General features: G+C 43.4%; 1 protein-coding gene across 1 annotated transcript in view; it reads right to left on the minus strand.

Annotated features, from left to right (window-relative positions):
* Positions 1-15453, minus strand: part of GSDME (gasdermin E) — a 75798-nt gene extending 60345 nt beyond the window's left edge. Inside the window, exons 1-2 of the mRNA XM_079151131.1 lie at positions 15221-15453; positions 6030-6259 (exon numbers count right to left, since the gene is read on the minus strand). Coding sequence (XP_079007257.1) covers positions 6030-6240 — 211 coding nt within the window. The 5' untranslated portion in view covers positions 6241-6259; positions 15221-15453. The remainder of the gene's footprint in view (positions 1-6029; positions 6260-15220) is intronic.
* Between the last annotated feature and the right edge of the window lie 2838 nt (positions 15454-18291).

The raw sequence follows: 18291 nt of genomic DNA on the forward strand, positions 1-18291 counted from the left end.
GTAAAAAGGAAAATTCCTCCAAGAAAAGATCATGGGGACACCCAGATTGGATAGCAGGGCCTAGGAAGTTATTTCACCAGACTCAGCTACCCAGGTGGTCAGAGGCTGCTGCAGCTCTGATCCCAGATATTGTGCAAGCTGGCAGAAGATCTTGGTGTCATCCACATGGTGCTGGTTCTGCAGGAATGCAGGATACTCAAGTTCAGGGGTCATGGAGGTCATGGTCACTAAGATTTCAAGGGAAGACCTAGGCAGCCAGGCAAAATGTAGCAGGCTGCCCCTGAGACAGTGATGCATGGAGCTCTGAAAGTGAAGCCAAAGCTAAAATGGAGACCCCAAGAATTAAGAGATGTCAGCAACATGGGCTGTATACCAAATTTGCTGGCTGCAAAAAGAACCAGGCTAAAAGAGAAGCCTGTGCACTGCAACCAGCAAGGCCAAAGGGGCTCACTGCTCATGCCCTTTGGAGAGCACATCTCACTGCAATGTGTCCTTGATGTTGTACACAGGGTTAAGGGACCTGTTTGCCCATCTGGGTTTTGGTCTTGCTTTGGCCCTATCCCTTCTTTCTATGCTCCTATTCCTTCCTTTTAGAATAAGAAAGTTTCTGTGCCACTGGATATTGGATAGGTAACTTGTTTTTTATTTTAACAGTGGCCCACAGCCAAGAGTTTGCCTTGAGTTGCCAAAATTCCAGATGAGATTTTGGACTGGGACTTTTGGGCAATGCTAGAACTCTCCAAACTATGGGACTCTTAGAGATGGACTGAATGCATTCTGTATCATGAGATGGACATGAGCTTTTGGGGATCAGGTAGAATTTATGATTTGGATATAAGATATCCCCCAAAAGCTCCTATGCCCACAGGTGAAATGACTGAATTGTGAGAGCTATAACCTAAACAGTCTATCCTAGTTAGAATGGACTGGATGGTTACTGCAGGCCAGTAGCTAGAGGCAGTGGGTCATTGGGGGTGTGCCCTAAAAGGGTTCATCTTCCCTATAGCCTCTTCCCCCCTCCTTCTCTCTGCTTCCCTCTGCCTTCCCTCTTCCCTTCTGTCCTGATGTGCTGCCTCACCTTGGCCCAGAGCAATGCAATCAGTTGTTATGGTCCGAGACATCTGAAACCATAAGCCTCAAATACATTTTTCCTCCAAGTTCCTCTTGTCAGGTAGTTTGATCACAGCAACACAAACCTAACTAAAAAGCACTATCCAATAAAGAAACAGAACATTTTAAATGTGTGCTTTGCAAGTGAAGACTGAAAAGGATCGGCAGGTGGAAGACACCTAAGCCCTCGTCATATTTGCACCCCACCCCCTAGAGGAATGCCTCAGCATCTGGCAGGTCAGCCACCTGAACCTGTCCTTGGTCATCTTGCCTTCCCATCCACCAGTCTTGGAGAACATTCCCTGTCCCTCATTATCTTCCCCAATCAGATAATTCCCTTCCCATGTTTACATTTTCCCATCTGTTCTTTAGCCTGCCATTTAATTCTTTATCATGCAATTCCTTATCACTCTCCTCCTTATAAAGTCAGCTGGGCATGCCCACCCCCTCAATCACCATGTAGAAGCTCCAAATTCTCTTCCTTCTTCTTTCCTGTCTTCCCAGATGCTAAGGAATCTAACACCACCACCTGGTATCCCACCTTCAATCACATCAACTGGAATTGCCATGTTCCTCATCTGACCATATCCAGTGGTTGCTACCAGAGCTTCTTAAAGATCTGGCTTTCTTATCTGAACCCTAAAGATAAATATCTGATGATCTCATATGTGAACTGTGAGCTTTCTCCTGTCTCCAGGCTTCTACTGTCCTCCTTTGTGTATGTGTGTGTGTGCACATGCATGCTCTGGAGTTGAACAAAGAGCCCTGGGTATTCTAATCACACACTCTACTACTGATATCACTGACCTACACTGCAGCCTCCTGTTTCCATTTTTAATCCAAACAGATACAACCATAAACAGTCTCCATCAACACATGGTTAAGGATACATTAAGACCCCTCTAGGAGCTGGCATGGTGGTGCACGCATATTATCCCATGGCTTGGAAGGTTGAGGCAGGAGGATTGCAAGTTCAAAGTCAGCCTCAGCAACTTAGTGAGACCCTAAGCAACTTAGTGAAATACTGTCTCAAAATAAAAAATAAAAAGGCCTGAGGATGTGGATCAGTGGTTAAGAACCCCTAGGTTCAATAGTCAGTGAAGAGAGAGAGAGAGAGAGAGAGAGAGAGAGAGAGAGAGAGAAACTGCTAGGAACTTCACACTTGCCGTTTTCCATTTCTCCGATCCAGGGTTCTACTGGGCTCCTGGTTACCCTTCACAAGGGATTCAAACCCACCTAGAATCCATCCACACACTGACTCAGCAGCTGTATTTCGTTCACATTAGTCAAGAAAACCCACTCCTTACCCAGCATTGATAAGTCTTCACCATTCATTATCTTTGCAATTTACAAAAAACAGCATCATTTTCCACCACCACCACCAAAAATAAGAAGTCTATGAAAATGCCCTCATCTCAAAGCCTTTCCTACTTAACATCTTGTGGAATACAAACACTTCGGGAAATGTTCTGGGAAACAGGGTGGGGCAGATAGTAAGAGTTTAAGATCATATCTTTGATCTAATACTGCTAACTGGGAGACCTTGAGTGAGAACTTCTTTTGGTGCAGGGACTCAAGTATTCTAGGCAAGTACTCTACCACAGAGCTACATTGCCAGCCCTGGAAGACTGGGCAACATTCATTTACCTGCACCCCAGATTTTCATATGTAATTTGGAGATAACCAATGATACCTACATGATGCTGTTGCTAGTTGATGTATAAGAAGGATGAAATTCAGAGTGTGGCATACAGGAAGGCTCAATCTGTCTACTGGGTTTAGACCAGAGCAGCATTCTTTTCTTGTAAACAGGCTAGTCTTAGGTTCTACAAAGTGCTATGCAGACAGAAATTCTATCTTCAGTACACAGTTCTGGATTCAGGCTTATTACCACTGTTGGAAACTCTGTCCCCAAAACTAGTCACAAAGTGAGGACAATCAAGACTTTTTGTAAACTGGAACACTACCCTAGACACACCTTCTGAAAAGATGTCATTTGCCCACACTTCTAAATCAGTTATCAACTGCTAATGGTGGAAAAACTGAGGAAACCATCAGGCTGTCACACAACTGCCAACAACCAAATCACTGTCCCTTCCACATACATACCCCTGAGCAACACTTGTGCCAGGGCTGCTGGGAGCAGAAAAAAAACAAAAAAAAACACCCAAAGGCAAAGCATCCTAAGTCTATGTGGTAGATAAAGTAGAGAGTACTTCTCATGACAGCCCTAAAACCAACATGACAGAACCCAGGATGAGATCTGACCTCAGATGGTGATGGTGATCATATTCTTTTTTTTTTTTTTTTAAAGGAGAAATTATCTTGGATGCAAAACAAAATAACAATAATAACTAATAATCAGAAATCATTAAATAAAAAATAAGGTCAGGTTTACTTTATAACAAAGTCCAATGCTTTGGAAAATGTGTGCTAAAAAATAAGTTTATCACTTTATCTCTGATTTGAATGAGTCTGTATTTTAGAAAATGACCCCATGAAGGATATCTTGTTGGACATCCCAAGATACTGACTGGTCTAAGGATTAACTTCTGGGAACACCTGAACTCACAAAAGTCCTGAGACTCAGTTCCTCATTTCTTAGATTCGGCATCTACTTTGGTACATTCCTTTAGGATGAAAGAACATAAAGGATACAGTATTTATTTTAAACTACAATCCTGCAGTGACAGTGACTGGCCTCACCAACTCAATGTGGTTTTCATAATCTTTCAGGACACCACAGGAAGCCATTTTATATTGCAAAGCAGAGAAACTCCAATTACTCAGGGGCCCCTGGTCTATTTTAGGTATTTTTTTTTTTCCTCTCTTGCTCCTGCTTATATTTAGTTATTTCACAATTCAATAGAAATTTTACTAGAAAGTACACAAATCCAAGCCGGGGCATGATGCAAAATTAATATCAATTCATTCTCCCCTTGCTTGGCAGCTCCAGTGGGCTGGCTAAAGAGAATACTGGCTGGAGTACTTGTTCAGAAGAAAGTTTGGAGACTATTTATAAAATCAAATATTCTCCTCTCTTTCCCCCTTTAATAGAGATACAATCACAAAACTAGAGAATTTTAGAGCTGAAGAAGGACTCAGACACACTCCATCCCCTAATGAAGAACTGATGAAGCTGGGCACAGGGGTGCATGCCTGTAATTCCAGCGACTTGGAGGCTGAAGCAGAAGAATGGGAAGTTCAAGGTGAATCCTGATCCAGTACAAAAAAAAAAAAAAACCCAAACAAAACAAACAAACAAACAAACCTAATACTACTGTCACATATCACCATATGCTAAGAAGTAAAATAGCAAAGTAGCAAGTCTTCAAAAAGTTTCCAACCTCCGATCTAGTATTCTATTTCTAAGAATTCATGCTAAAGCAATTGCTTAAAAAGCAACCATAAAAACACAAACAAAATGTTCACTGCAGCCTTCTTTACTAAGCACTAAATTGGAATGATTAAGCAAATTATGCTGCATACACACAAAGGAATAAGGTGTTTGTTGAAAATATCATTAAAATATTTAAACCAGTGGAGAAAATTTATATAAAGTTAAATTTTTTAAAAAGGAAAAAGTTATAGGTAGTATGATTCTAATTCTGGTTTTTGTTTTTGTTTTTTGGGTACCCAGGATTGAACTCAGGGATATTCAACCACTGAGCCACATCCCCAGTCCCTTTTTGTATTTTATTTAGAGACAGGGTCTCACTGAGTTGCTTAGGGACTCAGTAAGTTGCTGAGGCTGGCTTTGAACTTGCAACCCTCCTGCCTTACCCTCCCAAGTTGCTGGGATTCCAGGCATGTGCCACCATGCCCAGTCACTCTAATTCTGTTTTTTTAAAAGTGGGATGACAAGGCCAGGAACAGTGGTGCACTCCTGTAGTCCCAGCAACTGAGGAGGCTGAGGTAAGGGGATTGCTTGATCCTAGCTCAAGGCCAGCCTGGGCAATATAGCAAGACCCCCACATCTAAAAATGTAAAATACATTTTTAAAAAAATTAGATACAGAGAGAAAAAGACTACCATGCAGTCTTTGGAAATTAACAGGCAATGGTGGAATTTTTGTTGCTCTTTTCCCTTTTTCATCTGTCTGTATTTCATAAGCATAGTCATGCGTCACTTTATGACAGGGACAATTTCTGGGGAATGCATCGTTAGGCAATTTCATCATTGTTAAAACAGCATAGAGTGCCCTTACACAAACTAAGGCAGCTAAGATGTCACTAAGCAATATGATTGTAATACAGGGACCACCATCTTATATTTAGCCTATCACTGACTGAAATGCTGCACTTGACTATGCTATAATAATGTGTCCAATTTTTTTGTGCAATCTGGCTGCTGACAGCTACCAACCCCCCCCCCCCCCTTCTCCCTTTTCTTGTTCTGTTGCACATTTGGACAAAGTGGTAAGAAAGTCCAGTTGCTGCCTTCATTGGTGCTAGTGAAAGTTACACCACACAAGCTCCAATCTGTACCCCATCTCCACCCAGTAATCACAATAAAAACTGAGCCTGTCTCCTTACTCCTTCCAATCTCCGTAGCCATTTTGGACCAGCCTGAGAGTCTTCACACCCTCTTGATAGGTATGTGGCATTCAACAACCTCAACACGAAACAAAATTTTGAGTAGGAGATACATTCCACTCACACTGAGTGCCCACAACATCCACAATGGCCACAACTGACTTTTATGCCAAAATTGAAATAATATTTTTAAAAAGTTAAGCTATAACTTTTCATGTTGTATATGCAGAATTTTGTTCATTTTAAGTAAGGGTATGTTTTTAAAATAGTAGGCAAAGAATGAGAATTCATTAGAAGGTATCACCTCAATTCCAGGGAATACATGTCTCAAAGAAGATCCATCTTATGTCTGGGAATAAATATAGAATACCCAAAGAAACATACCTGGACTTAGAAATTGGTCTTCCATGAGTACATCTCCAAGGGTGACAGATAAAAACTGGTACTTGGGTCTCTGCCAGCACCAGTATCTCTTCTTTTTGGTTACCAGACTTAGAAGGTGTAACTTATCAGAGTCATTCAAGTTTGATACAGAAATCAGGTTACCATCAGCATCAACCTCTTTAAGAAAATTCCTTGTTGCTTTGGCAAACATTTTGAGGGTTCCAGATTATCTGAAAAAAAAAAAAAAAAAAAAAATAAGGTTATCTTAAAATCAAATGAAGTTATTATTTTGTGTCTTTTTCCCTAAAATTGTATTTCTCCCTAATCTCAATAGTTCACATGAAATAATATTTTCTCCCTAGGAAACCCTCTAATTTGAGTTCAGTTGATGACAAAGAAATTAAATTGAGATATTAAAAGAAAATATGTGAATTGGTCAGGACAGGCTAGGTTATGCTTCTGGAACAAACAATACCCACATCTTAGTGGCTTGTAACAATAGATTTATTTGTTGCTTACAATCCAGTGTAGGCTGAGAGCTCTATATATTATAGTCATTAAGGGATCCAGACCAAAGGAAAAGCCACAGCTTTAAACATCATCAGTCATTATTTAACAGAAAGGAGAATTGTGGGTGGTCTCACCCCTGCAGTTAAATGCTTTGGCCCAACCGGATTCACGGCCTGTTCACTTACAACTCAATCAGAACTAGTTACACAGTCTCATCCAACCATGAGGGTGAAGAAATACAATCCTACCAAGAATCTGGAAGGCACTTGAGTGTGGTGGCACATGCCTTTAATCCCAGTTGACTTGGGAGACTGAGACAGAAGGATGGTAAGTTCAGGGCCAGACTTGGCAATTCAGGGAGACCCAGTCTCAAAATAAAAATAAAAAGTGTTGGGGATGTGGCCAGTGGTTAAGTACCCTGGGTTTCAATTTCCAGTTTAAAAAAAAAATTATCATTTTACATAAGGAACCTGAGCATTTGAGGATTTTGCTATCTATGATGGGTAGTGGATGGGGCATCCTGGAATTAGTCCCTCAGCAGATTAGCCTAGCGATGACTGTTTTCTGTAAGGTCAAAAGCATCTATTCTCTACATTGTGACCCTTCCGATTCAGAAACGAAAAGTGACTAGCTGTTACTTCTTAACCTGGAAATAATGGCACAGTCACGTTTGAGCTGCAGGGAAAAGAAGAGACATACTGGAAGATAGAAAAGAAAAGTACTCCTTTAGTGGGACAAGAACAGTGCTCTTGACAAACGGTGCTGGGGAAACGGGCTAACATTCTGGAAAAACTAAAGTCTGCTTCCTCTCATCTACCACACACGAGGACATTCTCAATGGATGAGAGGTTTCTTTGAGGAAAAATAAAACCATAAAAGTAGTAGGAGAAAATACAGAGAAACATTTGTACAATTGTAGCATAAGAAGGGCCTTTAGAAAGAGATGGGCAAACTGAGAAAGCGCTAGGAATATTTATAATGAAGTGTGAGAGTGCTTATTAGAAAAAAGCTTTACAGATCAAGCTTTAAAATATCCCAGTAAAAACAGGAGCAAAGACGATAAACAATTCACCATGCACAAACTGCACACACACACACACACACACACGTGTACAATTAAAAATATCACACAAAATGATGCACACACACACAAAAATATTACGCAAAAAAAATGACACACACACACAAAAAAAACCACAAATTGAAATAACATTTAAAAAAAATATCCATGATTAAGCTGAAATATCTAATAGACAAGAGCTATGTTTTATAGGGATTTGTACCTGGTGCTTGGCTTGGTCACCTAGTCAGACAGTTTCATAAAATTTAAGAGCAGACTCAGCCATTTTGCTTTGTTCAACATGAATCTCCTCTAGGGCCTCAGAAAACATCTGCCTTAATCAAGTTCTTCTTTAAAGTACTTTTACTTGGATCATTATAAAGCAGTTGCTACCTGACCCTATTCTTATTAACAGTAAAAATGAACATTTAAGGAAGAAATTCTGAAATATGCAAGGAGGTTCTGTTTTTTTGTGGGATGGGGTGGGGGCGGCTACTGCGGATTGAACATGGGGCACTGTACCACCAAGTGTCCTTTTGATTTTTTATTTTGAGATAGGGTCTCACAAAGTTGCCCATGCTGGGCTCAAACTTGTGATCCTCTTGCCCTAGCCTCCAAAGTCACTGGGATTACAGGCATGTATCACTGCACCTGGCTAAGAAAGTTCCTTTCTGAATCAATGAACATGAAAGAAGGACCACTAAGTATACTGTGGTTCCCATCTCAATTTCGTCTCTCACGAAGTGTACAAGTATCTTGCATTCCATGGAAGACTCATGTTTTCATTCACCAAAATCTTTTATTGAATCCTTCATTGATTATTCTCGACTACACACTAAACCCAGGAACTGTGTTTAAGCATTTAGGATACAAAGTTTTTTGGTTTTTGTTTTTAATATAATAATCGCTACTTATTGAGCTACTAGTTTGGTGGCCAGAGGAGAAATAGCTAGATTTTATGTTAGTTATTGGCATAAATAGCTACATGCAATGAAACAAGAAAAAGGCACATGAAGCCAACTGGAGAGAGATACACAGTCACAGCAGTCCTCTTGAAGTTGATGCACCCATGAATCAACTTCTGTAGGCCAAGAAGAAGAAAGTCAAGGAAAGTACGCTGTGAGGCTGCTGACGCAGAGGAGCACAGTCAGAGCAGCAGGGAGCTGCTGGAGGTGGAGATGGGGGGGCCATGGGCAAGCAGGTGACAGCCCAGAGGACAATGGGTTGTGTTGCCATGCCCAGATCATTTCCTTGGCAGGCCTGGGATGGTCTCAAGCACTGGGGTTGACTCCTGTATTGCAGCGCAGGGCCTCAGAGTGGGGAAGGGCCAAGGACAAGGCTGAGGAGGCCCCCCCACCAGGGCTTGAAGGCCCATGCCTCCCTCAAAGGGGAGCCAGGGCAGCAGGAGCCACTGGAGGGCATGACTACAGAGCCGGGTGATCAGAATGATCACCTAGAAAGATCTCCGAAAGCAAAATAAGAAATGCACAGGAGGGAAACAGATGTGAAATGAAAAAGAAACAACGAAGCTCCGAACTCTCAGTGGCCCAGTGATGGAACTCTGGTTGGACGAGGGGTGAGGAGAGAGAGGAGACCCTGAGGATGTCCTCCGAGGACCTCAAGTGTGGGGGATAATATGAAGCCAGTCAGGCTGGGGAGATAGCTCAGGTGGTAGAGTGCTTGCCTCGCAAGCACAAGGCCCTGGGTTCAATCCCCAGCACAAAAAAAAAAAAAAAAAAAAAAAGAAGCCAGTCACCAGGGAGGAATCAGATAGGCAGCAGACTGAAGGAACAACAGGGGAGTACCCTCGGCAGTTGTCCTCGGGATAAGGTGCAGGGCTTATTTTTCCAAACACAAGGGAAGAACTTTTAATGAAATAGGGTCTCCCCAATGACCTGTAGGAATTTATTCTGCTATTTCAAGAGAGGAGGCCCAGCAGGGCCTGTCTCAGTTTACCTTTGGTGTCAGGATCTCTATTTTTATGGTTTCTATATTCTTTTCTGGGACAAGCTGAAAGGGGGTTCACTAACTTGCCTTCCAATTGAACAGGTTTCTATAGAAGCAAAATTAGGCTTGCTGTTAAAAAGCAAAATAAGATCCATCTGTTGTGGGTGGCAAAGCCTTGGTAATGATACCAATCCTCCCTAGAGGGATTAGAGGGTTAAAAAAAAGGGAACTTCTAAATTAATCTGTAATGATTTTTTTTCTTTATAAACATGGCCAATTTGCCTTCTTGACAGGGTGGGTTGCCTTAGGGAGAATTAGTGGAAATGGCGATTGCTCAGTAGGTTTTCATTAGAATCAGGCTTATTCAATAATGAAATTCTTAGAAAATAATCTCCTGGTGAAGTTAAAGTTAGAGGTTTCTCTTTTATCATTGTTTGTACACATGCTACACTTCCAAGGTGCAAAAACGTAAACCATGGTCAGGCATGGTGACACCTGAAATCCCAGAGACTTGGGAGGCTGAGGCAGGAGGATCCAAAGTTTGAGGTCAGCCTGGGCAACTTAGCAAGACCCTGTCTCAAAAATAAAAACAAAAATAGAGAGCTGAGGATGTAGTTCAAGGTAGACTGCCCTGAGTTCAATCCCCAGTACCACAAAAAAATCTAAAAAGTAAACTATGTAAGAAGCTATATGCTGAGAAATCTCATTCCTGCCCACATCCTTATCTTACTACCATTTTACTCCTCTTCTATTCAGTTATATTACTACCTTCATGTTTCTTTACACAAATACAAATTAAAAGGAGTCTACACAGTTTTGCACCTTGCTTTTTGTCATGTAACAAGACATCCTAGAGACCATTCCATATTAGTACCTTCTTTATCGTTGCATAGTACTCCTTCCCCATGGATATTTTTTCATTGTTTATTTAACTTGTCCTGTAATGCTCATCACTTAAATTATTTCTAAATTTTGCTATGTATTCCTGTATGTACATGTTTTTCATACATGAGCAAGTATATCTGAAGAGTGGATTCCTAGAAAAGGAATGCTAGATCAATGAGTAAATGCATCTGTAATTTTAAGGGTTGTACCATTCTGCAGTCTCATCAAAAATGTGTGAAAATCAGTCTTAGCAACAGCATGTTATCAAACATTTGAATCTTTGCCAGTCTAATGGTGAGAAATTGAATCTCAATATAGATTTAGGTTATTTTATTTTAATACAAATAAAATCAAACATCTTTTAGTTTGTTTAAAGCCTTTTTTATATTTCTTCTTTTAAACTGTTGATGTCTTTGGCCCATCTTCTGTGTTATTTCTAAAAACTTTTGGTAAAATATATCAACCAAAAATATAGGATTGAAACAATACAATAGCATTTGCCACATGGCATTAAGAGGTAATATACTGCCACCATAATTCTCAAATATTTTGAGCAACTTGTGTAGCCAAGGAAGATAAAATGCACGCTCAGGTTCAGATGAATGAAGGACCTAGAACCCACACTGCCAGCCAGGCATGGTGGTGCACACCTGTAATCCCAACAGCTTGGGAGGCTGAGGCAGGAGGATCGTGAGTTCCAAGTCAGTCGCAGCAACTCAGGAGGGCCTTAAGCAACTCAAGAGACCCTGTCTCTAAATAAAATATAAAAAAGGACTGTCGGGGCTGGAGTTGTAGCTCAGTGGTAAGAGAACATGCCTAGCAAGTGTGAGGCACTGGGTTCAATCCTCAGCACCACCTGAAAAATAATAAATTAATTAAATAAAGACTTAAAAAAAAAAAAAAAAAAGGACTGGGGGTGTGGCTCGGTGGTTAACATCTCAACTAACCAGAAATCTGATTTGAATTGAAATGTCCCACTGCTGAAACTTGGAAGTAGATGGAAATGGTCTCAGGGAAGACAGAGCTCACGTAGCTTATAGCTTTAAAAAAAGTGCTGCAGTTCATAGTTGTTACACATCACCTAAGCTTTCACCTGGAGCCTTAAGAATTATGTTAGCAAAGTCTATTCACCTGCCTCTCTGGTTTCATAGCTCAAAGCAGATTATAACTCAGAGAGCCAAAGTATATGTGGTAAGAACATCCTAGCTAGAGTCAGACTCCTGGACAAGAGACCAGGAGACAGGAGACCAGGAATCAAGCCCTCACCAAAGCAAAACACACAGCCAACAGGGGTCTCTGGCTTGTGGGAACAAGGAATCTTAAAAGTAGGCTCTACCGTCATGACAGCAGGAGAAGTCACTACAACCACTAGCACTAGTCGAGACAGACGGATGGAGTCACAGACGTCCCTGACCTATAAATTGAAAGGGACCTGACCCTCACATCCCATTCAGGATTCTTCCACAGAGCAGCCCTGGGCCTCTGCTAGAACAGTTTCAGGGAAGAAACCTCAACATCAAATACACTAGATAAAGCTGGGCAAGCATGTGTTGAGTCGCGGCTTCCTTCCAGGCATGGGCTTTAAGCTTTGTACGTGTTTCCTCATTTCCTCTTCATGGCAGGCATGGTTCACATTTTACAGAAGTGGAAACTGAAGTTCAAAGACATTATATAACTTCCCAAGATCACCAGAAGTAGAGAAGTAGCGCTGACATCAGGGAGCTGGTGTGGGACATTCAGCCAGGCACCGGTATGGCAAGGAGCTGGCTTGGCATTCTCCAGCTGACTGTGAGCAATGTCACAGGGCATCAACATCAGGCAAAGCCACTCTGTGATCATAAATCAAGACCAACACCAGACCACCCTGTAATCACATCTGACCACAGACCAAACACGAACATGGTCCAAACCACAAAATGATCAAACACCACCTCCCACATGCTCCTGGTTAATGAGCAACCGCTGCTTCTTGACCAACCACAGCAGTTCCTCTCTATGAGCTTCTCCTTCTAGACAAATTTAGGAAGATAATAACCATAGAATTTCCTATCGCCTCCTGACAGCATCTGACCCACTTCCTTAAACCCCTCCTCCAAAATCACCTGCTACCTACCCATGGTCTTCCTTGCTTCAGGTACAATAAGCCCAACATGTCCAGCACCTGGTCTTCAGCTGGAGGGCCTTGGATGTCACCTAGAGAATGAGGGACACAATTCCACCGGAGTCTGTCTAAGTCCAGAATCAGTGCCCTGGCCCGCCTTGCTCTGCTGACTTCTGTTCAGCTCTTTCTTTTTCATTTTGGGCTACATATGACTCATTTTGTAAAGAGTACAGTTATGGTGGAACCAGAAATAATTGCCAAGGAACTCCCGCTCTTTCCCCACTGTCTGGGGAAAGGAGACGTGGCTGTACTTGTGTGCTTGTCTCATTGTTAACAACTTCAACACATCTTGAATTACTTTTAGTTTTCTGAATCACAAAGTGAAATTGAGTCTACTGAATTAAAACAGAGGTGTTAAATTGCTTTAACTTCTGGTATTTACAGTCCAGTACCTGAGTGCATTTTTAATGAAAACACAAATTAAAGATACTCTATCATCTCTTCCAAAAATAATTGTTTCACACGTGTGAAACAAAGACATAATGGTCACAAGACAGGCATAAACTTGAACAAGGATGAGGGGTGAGGCAACAAAGGTTTTTGGGGAGTGGATAACAAACAGAAGACAAGACCTGATTAGGAATAGAGAGGAGGGCTGGGGGTGTAGCTCAGCGGTAGAAAGTTTAACTAGCATGCAGGAGATCCTGGGTTCCATCTCCAGCACCACAAATAATAATAATAATAATAATAATAATAATAATCTAAATAATACAGAGAGTGGGGTATGGTGAGGACACCTGTAATCCCAGCAACTATGGAGGATAAGGCAGGAGGAACACAAATTCAAAGCCAGTCTCATCAACTTAGCCAGGCTCTAAGCAACCCTGTCTCCGAATAAAAAATAAAAAAGGGCTGGAGATGTGGCTCAGTGGTTAACTGCCCCTGAGTTCAATCCATGCCACCAAATAAATAAATAAATAAAAATAAAAATAAAGAGAGAGAGCAAGAGCAACTCTTCTGAGCACCTGCAGAGTTCAAAAGAATGAAGAGAGCCAGGTATGGTGGCACACACCTGTAATCCCAGTGGCTCATGAGGCAGGGAAGATTGCAGGTTCAAGACCAGCCTCAGCAATTTAGCACGACCCTGCTTCAAAAATAAAAAATAAAATAGGGCTGGGATGTAGCTCATTGATTAAGTGACTCTGAGTTCTGATACTAAAAAAGAAAGAAAGAGAGAAAGAAAGGAAGGAAGGTAGGAAGAAAGAAAGAAAAGAAAAAAAAATGCACTTGTGAAAATGTAAAGCTTGTCCCTGAGCATGGTGATTCATGCCTGTAATTCTGGTTACTCTGAAGGCAGGTTTAAGGCCAGCCTGGGCAATTTAGCAAGACCCTGCCTCAAAAAAAAAAAAAAAAAAAAAAAAGAAAGAAAGAAAGAAAGAAAGTAGGGTGGAAAGGAAAGAAAAACAATTTTAGGGACCCAAGGAGAGTTCTCAGATCTATCTAGTTGTCTGGCCTCAACTTCTCGCAGCAGTTTTCCTTTTATGTATGTATGTATGAAATCATGTATTTATTTATTGAGTACTGGAGATTGAACCCAGGTGTGCTCTACCACTGAGTTAGATTCCCAGCCCTTTTCATTTTTTATTTTGAGACATGACCTCACTAAGTTATCCAGGTTGAACTCTAACTGGTGATCCTCCTGCTTGAGCCTCCCAAGTAGCTGGGATTACTGGTTCATGCCACGCGCCGGGCTCCTCGGGGTTTTCCTTTATGGAAGATCGTTGGTAGTGGATTTATAAGATTATTAATTGTATTCTACCTTCACTCGGCTGCTTCTCCCACCTCACAGTACTTCTTTCATTCCACTCTAACTTGGTCTTTAGTCTGTTGGTCTGTCTGCCTGCCTCCCGAGAGCATCCACCTCAAGACTTATCCATCCCTCTCACTGTCCCATTCAGATCCAGGGGTGTGGGTCCTGGGTCGGTGGGTTGGTTCAGCCTACAGCAAACTGCACTCTGGCCTTTCTCTCTTAGGTGCAAATGGGAAGCGGCCCCCGAAAGGGTCCGGGGTCGTCCAGCCAAGGCCAAAGGAGGCACCAAGAGGACTGTTCAGTCATCCTGGTCTTTCTAGGAACACCAAGGAGGGTGGGGGTTGAACTTGGCCTCCGCCCCAAGCTCTGGCCCACTATAACCCGGGCCAAAGAGGTGGGGACCAGAGAAACTGAATCCCGCGTCGGCTCGTGGCCGCGGTCCCCACCCCACCCCACATGCGCACACGCCCCCATGCTGGGGAAGCCTTCGCAGCACCCAGGGGAGAAACCGGAAGACAAGGAATGAGCGAGAGGGGTCGGGGTGGTGAAGGGATGCGGGAGAAAGAAGGTGCCCGCTGCGCTGGCGACGCCCGGGGAAGGAAGAGGCAGCGGGCAAGAGGAGCGGGGATGAGAACGGCCGGTGGGCGCGAGAGGGGGACAGGGCGATGTGAGGGGATGGAGCCTGGGCCCGGGAACCCGGAGGATGGGGCGCGAGGATGGGGCCGGCCAGTGGACTCGTCTGCCTTAGGAGGGAAGGAGAAGAGGGGTGTCGGGAGGGAGTGAGCCTCGCAGCCTCGGCTCCGGTCGGCCGCGGACACCCCCGCAGATAAAAAAGGAGCCGCCGCGGAGTCCTCAGCACGCGCCCGCCGCACACTTACCGCGCGCCGCCGCTCGGTCCCCCGCCGCTGCGCGCTCCCGCCCGCGCCTGCAGAGTCAGAGGAGCCCGGCGCGCGCCGGCCGGCAGCGACGTTCAAGGAGCAAAGAGGCAGGGCCCGCTGGGACCTTTGCTCGGTCCCCGCCCCTTGGAGTCGCGGGACCCGCAGGGAAGCAGCGGGAGGAGCCGGAGGAGCGTGCCCCAACGCTGGCAGAGGGGCGCGGCCCGGCCCGCGCGTCCCAGAGCGGCCAAGCCTGGCCACGGTGCTGGGCTTCGGGACCGCCCGAGACACCCAGCAGGCCCAGCGAGAACTGGTTCCCTTCCTTCGCAGAACACCCGAAGCCGGGTCGCCTGGGCCTCGACTTTGGTCGAGGCATGGGCACATCAGGGAGAAGAGAGCTCACCGGCCTGCTGTCCAAAGAGGCCTCACCTCTGGGGTTGGAGGGCTGCGCCACGTCGTGGGACCAGTCCTGCCATGAACATTAGGGTGTGAATTACAACTGTGGCTTCGCAGTTCCACCAGAAAAGTCCCAGGCCACCTTGGCCTGTGGGAACCCCTGTGGGATTTGTGATTTGACTGTGTCCACCATAAACTAGACTCTAAGTTCCTTGAGGGCAAAACCAAGCCTCACTCACATACCAGGTACTCAGTAAATCCTGAAGGAGGAAATTCCAACATAGCTGTAATAATTGCTGCTTAACTGACTTGAATATTATAAGCTTTGAGTCAGCGTTCATAAATCATGTTCTCTTGTGCAATAAACAAGAGAAAATAATACTTCCGCACTCAGAAAACTTACATTCAAAGAATATGAAGTTTTGTGGCTGCCTTCAAGCAGGGAGAAAGCAGGAGGTAGGGCTGATAGAGACCTGGCACGGCTATGCCTTGTGCCCCCCTGTTAGCCACCCGTAAAGCCTTCTCTGGCTCTGGACATTGAAAAGTGCTCAGCCCCCAGGCAGGAATGCTCCTAGTTCCTCTCTTGCTTTATGTTTCTCCTCTGCACTTACAACCTTCAGCTGGACTGTGTGCATAATACTTATTTCATGTATTATTTTTCTCTTCCATCAGGGACTTTTGTCTGCTTTGTTCACTGTACCCAGTAATAGATTTGGAAAATGAAAAAAATCCCCAAGATAATGTGGCCTGAGAAAAGGGAGTAAAAAAGAAGGACGTCATGCACTGATAGTCTTCATCTCCCATCTTTCCAGATGCTGGCTGCTGATGCGAAGGAGGTGTCTTAACACCCTTAAAGTAACAGTCTCTAGGAGGGTTAATCTCCTCCAAAGGAGAGGCTGCCCACAGAGCCCCCAACCCAAAAAAGTTCAAACTCCTGAGCACCCAAGGAAACTGATATGTTAACTAGACCACCCCTCAGAGTAAACACAGTCCTTTCTTTGTTCAATGGCTCATTTTCCTTTGGGAAGTGGATTCACCAATGCCATTTCAACCCTGCATCCCCTGTTCCTGTGTGAAACTTCATTCCTGAATAAACAGGTAAGCTGATTCATGAAGTTTGTAACTGTCCCAGTCTTTTTGTGCCAACACCAGTCCTAAACTTAGAACTTATTTGCCTAGTATGTATTTAGTAAATAGTTGTTGGATTAAGAAATGAATCTTTTTACTTGTTTCTCCAACTACATTGTGCAGTCTTATGCATCTTTGCAGTGGCAGGTGTACAATTACAGTTACAGCTTGTTGGATGAATGAGTAAGTAGAAATAATCCAGAATTATGGATCCTTTGGGTTCCTGGCCTTGCCAATGTGATTAGGTATGGAAAGAAAGAAGAATCACTATCCCAGAGACTGGTCAAGAGACTTCATCTGTGTTATTGGTTCTCTGTCTTAATAGAATCATATGGTGATATTACAGTGTGATTGTGTCCCCCCAAAGTTTATGTGTTGGAAGTTTAGTCCCCAGTATACAGTGTTGAGAGGTGGAACTTTTAAGATGTGATTACAGCATGAGGGCTGTGCCCTCATAAATGGATTAATGCCATTATCAAGGGATTAAATTAGTTACCATGGGAATCAGGGTTTTTGTTTCTTTGGTTGGTTTTTAGTTGTTAATTTGTTTGATGGTTTTGTTTGTTTGTTTGGGGTTTTTTGGTACTGGGCCTTGAACCCAAGGGCACTTTACCACTGAGCTACATCCCCAGTCCTTTTTTATTTTTTATTTTGAGACTGGTCTCACTAAATTGCTGAGACAATCCTCCTGCCATAGCCTCCCAAATGAATGAGATTACAGGTATGCTCTCCTCCTCTTCCCTCCCCTGTTCTCTTCTGTTTTCCCTCCTCTCCCTCCTCCTCTCTCTCTCTCTCTCTCTCTCTCTCTCTCTCTCTCTCTCTCTCTCTCTCTCTCCCCCCCCCCCTTCCCTTTCCCCTCCCTCCCTTTTCTCCTTTCCCCTAACCTTCCATCTTCCTGCCATGGGATAATGATGCATCAAGAAGACCCTCCCCAACAACACTTGACCCTGGACTCCTCAGTCTCCAGAACTGTAAGAAATAACTCTCTGTTCTTTATATATTACCCAGTCTCAGGAATTCTGTTCTAGCAGCACAAAATAAACTAAGACAAGTGATGACTTTAGCTCATCCTCAGGGCTTATTGCCTCCTGACCTAGGGCATTAACCTTAAGAACATCGTCAGAAACAGCATGTTCATGCAGTTTCCATCACAAAAGGCCCTAGTCCTCCATCTAGCGAGGTTACCACTTGTAATTGGGGCTGCATGAGCTTTTTGGTGCAATGATTACCTACTGACTTAAAATTAATTCCCTCTTTTTGTCCTATTCAGTGCCTTTTAATGAACTACCTGGGGAAGATAGTAACGGTATTAGCAGTTACTATCTTATTAGTATACTAATAGGTATGTGGCACTTTCTTTGCATGCAACGCTTGACTCATTTAATCCTCATAATAGTATATGTGGCACATATACTATTAGGTATGTGGCACTTTCTTTGCATGCAACGCTTGACTCATTTAATCCTCACAGCCAATTAGAAGTTCAAGTTAACTGAGAGAATTGAGGCACAAACTCAGAAGTACCTAGGAGAAATAGCCATGACTTAACC

Source organism: Sciurus vulgaris (assembly GCF_902686455.1).
Source record: "Sciurus vulgaris genome assembly, chromosome: 8".
Classification (NCBI taxonomy): domain Eukaryota; kingdom Metazoa; phylum Chordata; class Mammalia; order Rodentia; family Sciuridae; genus Sciurus; species Sciurus vulgaris.